This window comes from Tachysurus vachellii, chromosome 8 (genome assembly GCF_030014155.1).
Source record: "Tachysurus vachellii isolate PV-2020 chromosome 8, HZAU_Pvac_v1, whole genome shotgun sequence".
Taxonomy (NCBI): domain Eukaryota; kingdom Metazoa; phylum Chordata; class Actinopteri; order Siluriformes; family Bagridae; genus Tachysurus; species Tachysurus vachellii.
The window spans coordinates 21,268,395-21,280,112 of record NC_083467.1 but is presented as its reverse complement, the minus strand read 5'-3'; the positions used below and the strand labels follow the sequence as shown (position 1 = coordinate 21,280,112).

At 34.8% G+C, this 11,718-nt stretch overlaps 1 protein-coding gene across 2 annotated transcripts; it reads right to left on the bottom strand.

Annotated features, from left to right (window-relative positions):
• Positions 1-1,121: 1,121 nt before the first annotated feature.
• dap1b (death associated protein 1b) lies at positions 1,122-3,818 on the bottom strand. 2 transcript variants are annotated; one of them, XM_060877373.1, is made up of 4 exons: positions 3,643-3,818; positions 2,116-2,203; positions 1,789-1,852; positions 1,122-1,562 (listed from the first exon to the last, which is right to left on the bottom strand). In XM_060877373.1, the coding sequence occupies exons 1-4, from the start codon at positions 3,707-3,709 to the stop codon at positions 1,446-1,448; spliced, it is 336 nt and encodes a 111-aa protein (XP_060733356.1). In that variant the 5' UTR covers positions 3,710-3,818; the 3' UTR covers positions 1,122-1,445. The 2 variants fall into 2 exon arrangements, with proteins under 2 accessions (XP_060733356.1, XP_060733355.1); XM_060877372.1 differs by having other exon boundaries at positions 1,789-1,855; positions 3,643-3,812.
• Positions 3,819-11,718: the final 7,900 nt, after the last annotated feature.

The following is an 11,718-nucleotide window of genomic DNA, read 5'->3' as shown; positions in this document are numbered from 1 at the left end:
GTTGGCTGTTTTCAATTTTTACATAATCTGTTTTTTTTATGCTTTTATGCTGTTTTATGCTAACAATTTTTTACAGCACCCGGAACATTTGGAATCAAGCAGCTGATTAAGCTTCTGCTCTCTCAGACCTCCAACTCTCCTGTTGTTCTACAGGAAATTATGCATTCAAATAACTGCTCATTTAAAGGAAATGTGTGCATTTTTCCCTTTAGATATTTGTGACTATCAATCAGGATCATTACAGGTCATATGGAACAGAAAAAATAAAAGTCTAGTGTCACTTGAGTCATAATCCAACACAGGGCACCATGTAGATGCAAATTCACACCTATGAAAAAAATAATAATAATAATTCACACCTATGAGCAATTTCTTAGACAGTCCATGCTTTGGGAGATGGAAGAAAATCAACTAGAACCCAAAGGAATCTCACAAGGATATAGGGAATACATGGAGAGAACTACGCTCAGATAGTAACCCGAAATAGAGCTGTGTGGTACAACCATCAGGTCACATGAATAGTTTCAAATTGCTGTTGCTCTTTTTCATGCCATAGTTCATACAGAAACAATTTCCACTGCTGAGGTTTTCATGTAATGATTTCAGTCTGGTTCCTCTCAGGGTTTCTCATATTTCAGTGCCACTGTAGCCTCTGTCCTGCTCATTAAGAATCTGAATCTTCATCCATGCTTCTGCAAAGCTTCATGTGCTATACAAAGACAATAATATTCAACTGAAGAAGTGAGGATTTATACTTCCTGAGCATTTTATTGGGAATACAATTCTTCATGACAAGGATTCCACAAGATGTTGGAAACATTCCTTTAAAATTCTGCTCCATATCTGCACGATTTCATGTCTTGCACTGTGCTGTTTAGTACAATGACCAGACAAAGCCAGGATATTTCATGCAGCCAGCCGAATAACCGCACACCCTCATTTCCAGGTGTACATTCCCAACACATCTGGACATCCTTTCGTGCACACCACACTCCTCAAAACCTCCTACCCCTTATTATGCCTTTTATGTGCTCACACAGCTTTACTATAACATGGCTACTCCATTAGAGATACAAAAGGCAGATTTGTTCAAATAGGGAAGAAATAAAACCTACAAAACCTTCAGTAATGCAATACATTTTTATTCAAGGAGTTAACATGAGCGCATGCATTCTTTTCTGCAAGATAATCAGACTACCAACTGTGTTTTATGCCCATATAAAACAGCTTGCATGCATTACACAAATAGAATTTACACAGGTGTCCAGCAAAGTTGGGAGAAGCTTAAAAAGCTTAGAAGTCAGCAAGCAAGGATTTCAAATATGAAACGTTCATAAGGCCATTAATATGCACCATTTAACTCAACCACACACACATCCTGTTCACTTTGCATGCACACACACTTATAAACACATCCTGGTTCTTCAGCTGTTAGCTATATTGGCTCAAAACTTGCGGGGCTGCTGAATGAAGAAGCAACGCTGCATGTGCAGTTTTTCGATGCTGGGTCTTAGCTTTCCATGCCGCACTGAAACCGGAGTCTCTGGGAAATCATGGCCCAACTACACAAGCAAAAAAAAAAAAAAAAAAAAAAAAACCCATTTACAGAGAAAATTACATATCACTCTGAAGCAAGATAAATTCCACCCATTGAAACAATTTGCTCTGCAAGTTAAAACTTAAGTTAAATCAAATTTTAAATAAAAGTAATGCTTCAGTTGTAATCTAGCCTTCATAAAAGAGTTGATATGGCATGTAGGGGAAAGAAAAAAAAAAAAAAAACCTCACCTTTTCTAGGGGGCCTGCCATGAGAATACCCATTTGCTGCATCCGGGAGAAGGTGGTCAAAGACCTACTACACAAACAGTGAAGAAATGCACTCCAATGAAAAGAAAACATTTTCATGAATGAACAATTCATGCATTGTGAATTTCAGAGAAGCTATTAAAAATAAAAAAATCAGCAGTTCCTTTTCCTACACAGCTTTATATCATAGGTGTTCTTTTTTTTTTTTCCATCAGCAACCATTTCTTCATTTCTTTCTGAAGATACCCTTGTAATAGTGTTGCTCAAAAGAGGCTGCTGGATGATAAAGAATTCAATTCAGCTCTGTACCTGGGTTTATCTGCCCGCTTGCTTTCTTTCTCAGGGGTTCCATTATCCTCACTGTTTTTCTTAACAACTCGTTTACCTCCTGCTTTTACTGTAAAAGACAGACATGCTGGTTACTCAAAGCAGTCAAAGTGCATTTCATGAAGGAACGATTTACAAAATGCAGTCAAAATGTTTGACTTACCACCTGTTTTAAATAAATGTAAAAATGTTCCACTTTGCTAATCACGATGCATAAATGATCAAACACGGCTCATTGGATATTGTGTTAGTAAATGCTGAATGGTTAGAAATCTGAAGTCAAAATACATCAGTGTCTTCCACGGTTGTCAAAAACGCTTATCCCAAATCCAGCTATATAAAAGATATTTGTGGGTAAAGTCATCCATGGTATTCCCATGCCAACATGTACAAATGTACACAATAAAGCCACTGTCTGAACCAGATGGGTGACTCCCTAAACACCCTGGGGCACTAGGATCAGCACAATAATACCAGCTAAATCTTCCTCCAGTTAACTCCTACAAAGCCAACAACACGAACAACACTGCCAAAAAAGAAAAAAAAAACAAAAAAAAAAACAAACAAAACACCACCAACCACACACAGACACACACACACACACAGACACATAACTGAACTCAACAGTAAAACAGACAGTTAAAAGGCACCACCTGTGCCACGTAGTAAAGTCGACTATTTAGCAGAATACTGGAAAAGAAATGAGTGGTGAGTGATAACTGACCAGAAAGTGCATTTCTGTAAATGTTCGTGCATGCAGGGGTAGATCATGAACACTTCTATTTGCATTCTTATCATACAGAATATGAATTTCACACAGGTGTCTGACTGGGAACTTTAACCAGGATTGTCTTTCCAAAAACAGCAGTGTGTCAAACCCTGTGAGTTCCTGAGACATCAGAGACTGTCCTGCACTTGACAGCTCTCTAAGCTATAAAGCATGACTGGGCTGCATTTGCATAAACCAATGATCCTAATAACCAATCACAGATCACCATTATTTCCCCCTACATGCATATATCTTTAAGTAAGCACATAAAACTGCATAAAAACACTATATTACACTATTATACTAACACAATAAATAATAACAACACGTGGTGCCATTACCAAACAGTCCTTTCAAATAAATCGAGTTCTAGTGCATTATTTACGGTACGATACTCTAATTTCATACCAATCAATCATAGTCTCTTCAATAGAGTTAATCTTAATATACGAAACAGGCATTAAGACTCAATGAATATGCTAATTAATGACGTCATCACGTGCTTTTCATAAGGCATGAGCTAAATTTCCCCGGAAAACATCAAACTTCGAAGTCTGCTTATGAAGATTTAACTCCAGTCTCCAAAAAGTTGCACTAAGCAAACAACTGAAGGGTTGACATGAAGTTTTAGTTTTGTTTCTTCATCGCAGGGATTAAAAATAGAAGAGTTTCACCTTAAATGCAATAAAAACGCATCCACGTGTAAACAAAACACAAAGCTTGCATTCAGTCTCTCATACCTGCAGGAGGATGACCAGCTTTCAACGATACAGTGTTCCTCATCCCAGTTTTAGACAGTTGCACCATGTTTACCTTGAGCTACTTAATGCTTTAAACAAACACACACACACACAATAGCCTTCCACTCACAGTCTGCTCTGTTTTATACGCCTGAAAGAACACGACACTGTTTGTTCATCAATGTGGAAAGCCTACAGTGACAAAAGCACCTAAAAACATTCACTATGCTTTATGTGACTCATCTAAAAGAGACCAAAGTAACTAGAAAATTATGAATATATATTTTGAACAAATGAAGAATACACACCGATTTTAAATATTAACATGAAAGTGGAGTTTTAGTTTAATACATGTTGAATATTTCACATATTGTTAGTTACAACAACAACAACAACAACAACAACAATAATAATAATAATAATAATAAGTGTCTCTGCTTGATAAGTATTCTTATCAAGTATTAATACTTTATAAGTATTCTTATCAAGCAAAGATCAAAAGTTTCATAATCTAATGCAAGTTAAATCGATCCACCTATAAAAGAAACCAACCGTCGACACAAAAACCACAAGAACAGCGAAAACATGCTGCTGCTTTCATGTGGTGTTTTGCTGCTTGTGTTTTCCTTTCACTTTCGTCTCCTTTCACACAGTTAGTGTTGGTGGAGATCTTTTTGACATCTTTTGTTTTCCGCAAATCTGTCGCTACAAAGGATAAAAGCACTCAAGATGTCTTTGTACGGTGTAGCATAACAACTTGCCTCTGTACAGACAAAGAGGTCCATGAAGATTAAGTCTGAAAAGATTGGAAGAATTTGAATGACCTGCACAACACTTTTGGGATGAACTAGAATGACTAGAATACTGACTTGTTTGTCCAGGATTCATCAAATTTTTCACTGATGTTCTTTTGGCTGACTGGACAAATCCCCATGCCACATACCAAAAGTCCTTCCCAGAAGAGTAAAGGTTATTACACAGGTCAGCATGGGTCAAGGTCATGTGATGGTCATGGTGGTCATAATACGGACAGTTGTACACTTAACCACTCTTAGCGTGTATGAACACTGCCCATTCAATCATTATTGAATTAGATCTTGATATGTTAGACTTTCTACACCATCCCCGTCATTGCTCATGGTATCATTACCTTTGAAAATGTAATAATTAAACTACATAATTGGACTGGACCCTTTAAAGGTAATAAAGTTTTAAATTCAATTAAATTCAATTCAAGTTTATTTGTATAGCGCTTTTTACAATAGAAATTGTCTCAAAGGAGCTTTACAGAACATAAACATAGAACAAAAGGTTATTATATAGAATAATATAAAGATTAATATGATACAAAATTCAAGATCAATATTAGATATATTTGAATCTGTTTGTATTTATCCCCAATGAGTAAGTCTGAGGTGACTCAGGTGACTGTGGTGAGGAAAAACTCCATTGAATGGAAGGAAGAAACCTTGAGAGGAACCAGACTCAAAGGGGAACCCGTCCTATACATACATAAATGTACATTACATGCAGCTTTTTAGTAAAAAGATACATAATAAATGTTCATAAGGTGTGCCACCCCAACTGAGAAGGATTTTTTTTTTTAGACTGTAGAACACCACATACTTTCTGTTAGCAAGGTTTGGTTTATGAGTCTTTTATCTATAGCTTGAAAGCTATACCATCCAAGATACTCAGAGTATTTTGTGCCATATTAATATCCAAGAGTGAACAGCTTTAGGTTTCTTTATTTAATTGCAATTCTGTATGATTGTACCAGTGGCCGGTGACTGGTCACATTCTGATTTCTTGACAGTGATTGATCAGAAAGTGTTTATTCATTTTCTGTTAGTAACACTAGCAGTAATTCGAATCACAAGCTTATACTAATGCATGTGCATCCTCATTTTTATACTAACAGTTAATTCAGAGAGACTTGCATAGAGGAAAATTCCATATAATTTAGGTCAAATAATTGAGGTGGAACAGTAATGCATTTCCTCACTAACTTGTTAATGATTAATATCTTGTCACAACATGCACCATACACCCCCTGACAAAAGTCTTGTTGCCTATCCAAGTTGTAGGAACAACAAATAATAACTTGACTTCTAGTTGATCATTTGGAATCAGAAGTGGCTTTTATGAAAGGCAAAGGACTCTAGATTACGCTTATTTTCCAAAATAAAATCTTATCATGCTTTGATTTTTAATTATTTAATTAGGACAGAAAGGCCAGACTTTGCTTAGACAAAAGTCTATCTTTAAAGGATTCTATTTTTGTATATTACATCTGCCCCAATAAACAATAATCCTAATAAATACAATTACATTTTACATTCATGACAGGCAGGCACCTTTATCCAGAGTAATGTAGAAAAGTGCTTTGAAGTCTATAATGTATATAGATATATGCATATACAATATATGCATATACAATATATGCATTACATATTCAATATATGCATTATATGCATATACAATGAATATAATAACAATAATCTCTGATATTAATTCCCTATATGTCTCTCGTGACTAAGACCCATTGCTAAGTTCATATGAGTAACAGTTTCTGTTCACACAAAATGGCTTAAAAACAGGAAAAAAGAAAGAAAGAAACACAAAACACCTTATTATCTAAAGTTGTCATAAAGGAACTTGGATATGAGTGACGTCATGCTCTGTCAAACGCTGATTGGAGAATGTGTCTCTATTATGATATTAAATATTATATAATGATATATCAAGAGATAAAAAGGTGGCATACTAATACATACACACACACCCACACACACCCACACAATTGGAATACTATTATTCACCTAAAAAGCTATTTTGAAATATAGAAATTACTTATTGGTTACATAAAATATGTGCCGTTTTGGTGAATATGGACGATATTTGTGGGGTGAAATAATCAATGTTGTACCATTAATTTTGTAACATTACTATTGCGTTACTACTTTTGGGCCATAGGACATTGCTTGCAATGCAGTTAATAGTGTGAATCTATCGAATAAATTGAATAAATTGAGCATTTTATTGACCTAAATCTGACTTGATAATTTATCAGGATTCATGTCATTATTGGAGGATTAAATCAATGGAGATTGTGCCAGCAACACTTTCAAGTAAACAGCTATCTGGATTGTTAAACCTGTATCATTTATTAAACTGATACCCGCAGGCTGTAAAGACCCTGAGTTTAAACGCATTGTTTCTTACAGAAGACAGGTCTACATTTACATTTACATTTAGAGCATTTGGCAGACGCCCTTATCCAGAGCGACGTACATAAGTGCTTAAATCTCTAACATACTGTAGGTCTACATGGTATTAAACATTAGAGATAAAAATCTGAATATAAAGTTTAAAATGAGTGTGAACGAAGAGGATTTTGTCATTTCATTAAGAACTGTTCTGAAAAAGAGGCAGCAGGTCACCAGGAGACAGAAATGACAAAAGAGAATGAAAAGGAACTGGAACAGGACAAAGACATAGAGGACAGTGGAGAGGACAGAGCAGAAACAAAGCAACAGGGAGAAATGAAACAGTGAGAAAATAATACAGAAGGTCAAGAAAGAGAAAAAAGGTCTGAACAGGAAACAAATCAAATAGAGACAAGAACAGAAAACAAGTTAATGTTAATTATAATCCTGAACAGAACACACAGACAGTAATATAAGCAAAGTAATGATGAGTGCACAGGTACAGATAACACTGACATGATCACAGATGATGCAAGTTTTACTTTAGTAAGATCAAAAGCAGTGGCCCACAGACCAGAAAAAAAATGACTAGGTGAAATGGAAAAAGAAAAGAAAACTATAAACAGACAGGAACATACTGTAGACGGAATTAAGTAGTGGTCAATACATCAATATAGAAACAGAAAGTGATGAGGACAGACAAAATAACAGACAAACAGGTTCATGCAAAGTTAAGTATCTTAAACATTTCTCCAAAAGACAGTAAATATGAAAGGAGTCAGAGTAAAAACTGTAAATAAAAGAAAGCTGGATGGAAGGACAGATACAGTGTGGAGGGAAAACCTGGGAATTTTACATGACACTAAGCCAGCATGGAGAGTGTTTTATAAATTGCCACTTAGAAAAAGATTTACAATTAATTACAATTTAGAATTTTACATGGAGCAGTGGGAGTCAATACTTTAATTTCTAAGTTAAATCCAGATGTTTTAAAGTCCCTTTTAATGTCCCTTCTGTAAAGAAACTGCTGCTGTTTTTTAACCTTTTATTGTAACTTATTGTTTATTTAAAAAAAAGCTAGAAATCTCTCTCTCTCTCTCTCTTGAATTGGAAACTTCAGTGATATGGTTTGTGATAAACATAATTAAAACGAGCTTTAATGGAAGTCAGGACGCAATGATGTTCACAGTGTATGCTATGGGTGGTGCGCAATAATGCTATAAAAGGTCAGAAAACTCACACCTGCATTAGTACAGGGGAGATGAAACGCAGTGCACAAGATAAAGGAACAACTTCGGGCGAGAAAACACAATATTGCAAAACAGAAAAAAACTATTTTTAATAATGAAATAATTGAATGATTTAATAAATGTAAAATAAATTATGTGAATGTACAATTAAAGTTAATGAGCACATTTAGAAGGAACTAAAATGAATAGAATACCTTTATTATTATGAGAAGATTAGACAGAAGTTAGGTTTGCATTGCTTGCCATTGTACAAGAAGAACATATCTAGAAATAAAACTGTACATAATCTGAAAAGACACAACATCCAATTGGTTGTGCGAGTTTTATCAGAGATGTTATCAGTGCAAATGCTACTACTCAGACTATTGCCAACAGTAGTATTAATAATAACAATAATAACAACAACAACAACAATAATAATAATAACAACAACAACAACAACAACAACAACAACAACAACAATAATAATAATAATAAAACTAATAACACATTCATACACATGATGGCTTATGCACGGCTTCATCTAAGTCAACACATCTTCAGTTAATATTTCACTTTTCTTTGTGGCAGATGATGCTGACTTTATATTTGCTCTTGTTATTGTTTTCCCTCAAAGTAGTTTTTCAGCTACTCAGTAAATGGCTTTTAGTGTCAACCCAAAATCCAAGCAATTCTGATGGAACACTCAGGAGCAGTCTCATCTGTATCAAGATCTAATTCAATAAACAGTGACTAAGAAACATTTTTCCATTCCTTTACAGAAACCCCTTGACTGTATTAAAAAATAGAATAAGATAATTTGAGAAAAAACTGCTTAAATACAATGTGTTTGATGGGCAGTGTTCATACAAGCTAAGAGTGGTTAAGTGTCCAACTGTCCGTATTATGACCACCATGACCATCGTATGACCATCACATGACCTTGACCCATGCTGACCTGTGCAATAACCTTCACTCTTCTGGGAAGGACTACAGTCACCTGAGCCACCCCAGACTTGCTCTGAGGGGATAAACACAAACACATTTAAATATATCTAATATTAATCTTGGATTTTTGTATTATATTAATCTTTATATTATTCTTTATAATAACCTTTTGCTCTATGTTTATGTTCTGTAAAGCTGCTTTGAGACAATTCAACTGTAAATATCACTATACAAATAAACTTGAATTGAATTCAATTGAATGTGTCTCAGGATCCTGGTGGTCTGGTCATACTGGGCTCTGAGATTACTTATTTTCTGTGATCTCACTTCAGATTTGAGTGTTTATTTATAACCTTTATGTTTTGTCTCATAATGGTGTTTCACATTGGCACTTTTAATAAGTTTCTGAACACATGAGACACTGGTTTAGTGCCTTAGTGAAGTATGAACAGAAATGAGTTTGTTCCTTATTTCTCTCTCTTTCTCTGTCTCACTCGTCTGTTTCTCTCCCTTTGTTTTCGACACGAATCAATATCTTTCTTTTCTTTTACGATATTTTCACGTATAACTTTCTTTCTTTATTCTTTTCTCGGTTTATATGACGGGTCGCAACCAATTTATTTAGGTGAAATACCGCCACCTACTGTACCAGGATATGCAACCTCAGGGCTTCATGTACTGTACCTACAAACCAAAAAAAAAAAATCTATATTCCATGGTATATTCCTGATTCTTTTAAAAAATAATGTTATTCTTCATTACATTTCCACATTTTTTCACCCAACACGAATATCCCTTTCAAACTCCATTCTTTTCCCAACTCATATATCTTTCCTTTAAATATTTCCCTTTCTAAGCTATATTTTTTACACATCCTTATTATGGCATGTTCCACATTTTCTGGAACATTACATGCATCACATTTATCTGATGTGCATTTTCCCATTAAAATATGGTTGATTTTAATCCAGTGTGTCCTAGTCTTAATCTTGATAAAATCACTTCACTTCTACATTTCCCTTTAATTGCCTTGACCTTGATTGCATTTTGTATATTATAATAGTCTCCATTTGTTATCTATATCCCATTTTTTCTGCCATGTTTCCTCTATTGCTGTTTTTATTAATGACTTGGCCTCACCTTTCCCAAATGGGATTTTCATAATTTCCTCATTCTTTATTTTTAGGGCATTTTTTTGCAGTCAGATCTGCTATCTCATTGCCCTCTAAACCAACATGAGCCGGAACCCAACAAAATTGTACATCAATTCCAAGTCTTTCTATTCTTAGCATTATCACGAGTATTTCGTTTAATAGGTCATCTCTTGCTGTTTCAGTTGAATCCAAGCTATAAAGTGCTGCGATAGATTCAGAACATATAATTACTCTTTGAGGTTTTAATTCTTCTACCCATTGTAAACCTAGAATTATAGCTACAACTTCAGCTGTGTACACAGATAGACTATCATTAATTCGTTTACATATATTTGTGTCAAACTCTGGTATATACACTCCTACTCCCACAAGATTGTTATTTGAGTCTTTAGACCCATCAGTAAATATTAACAAATACTGATAAAAATGTTCTTAACATATTCTTGAGTCAATTTTCCAATGTTATTAGTGTTACTTTCAGACCATTCTCTCTTTAACTCTAGAACTTTTAAGTCAACATTGGGAGCTGTGAATATCCATGGTGGAACATTGCCCCATAATATATTTGGCCCATACTCAACTTTGTTTAGGCTGTACTTTTCTGCTATTGTATTAATATTCCACCCAAATCCTTCACCATTTTGTTTTTGTGAGTACTCCTAACAATCAGATATTTCTACTGTATAGTAGGTTGTTCTTTCCCAGAACATTTGAGCTTAACCCAGTATGTCACGGAAAGTTTTAGTCTTCTTAGATTTAAAGGTAATTCGCCAGATTCCACAGGTAATGCATTATTAGGAGTTGTTTTAATAGCACCAATACTGAGTCTAAGAGCTATGGACTGTCTTCTGTCAAGTTTCTCAAGCACACTCTTAGCTGCTGCGCCATATACCATACACCCATAGTCAATACATAATCGTATCAGGGCCCTATAAATATATATCCAGTAATGACTGTTTATCTGCACCCCACTCATAACCTGAAACTGTTCTCCGTCAGTATAGAGGCTCCTCGTCAGGTTTTAAATCATAACTTTATGCTTTGGCTGTAGGTCCTGGACCTTATGGGCGGTTTATGGGTCCGGTATAAACCACAGTGTATTTATACTGTAACTCCTTACACAAATACTTTTCCTCTTTAATTATTACTGCGTTAAAAACAATTCAGAAGAACAATTCAAAATCCGCTACAACAACAAGAGCCACGTGGCTCTGTGGCTAGCTAGACTAGTCTATTGTAGTTCTTCAATAGGAAACTTCAGTAGAGATTTTTTTCTCCGTAAACACTTAAAACGAGCTTTAATGGCCATCAGGACTCAATAATGTGCACAAACAGGTCATGCTATGGATGATGATTTTTCACCTTTAAACAGTGGGCAATAGAAATGTAATTTTATTAGGCAGAAATACTTTTCTTTTTTTTTCTCAGACATGACAAAACAATTGATTTGGAAAAATATATATACATATATACATATGTATATATATATTATTTACAATTTCAAACAAAGGATCAATTAAATTGATCAAATGAATA

Bases quoted from the DNA above. Each gene is read 5' to 3' on its own strand.
- dap1b (XM_060877372.1), bottom strand. From the start codon at position 3,709: ATGGTGCAACTGTCTAAAACTGGGATGAGGAACACTGTATCGTTGAAA. The intron at 1,856-2,115 runs GTACAGAGCTGA...CTGTTTGTGTAG, and splicing joins AAGCGGGCAGATAAACCCAG to TAGGTCTTTGACCACCTTCT. The intron at 1,563-1,788 runs GTGAGGTTTTTT...TTGCTTGTGTAG, and splicing joins TGGCAGGCCCCCTAGAAAAG to TTGGGCCATGATTTCCCAGA.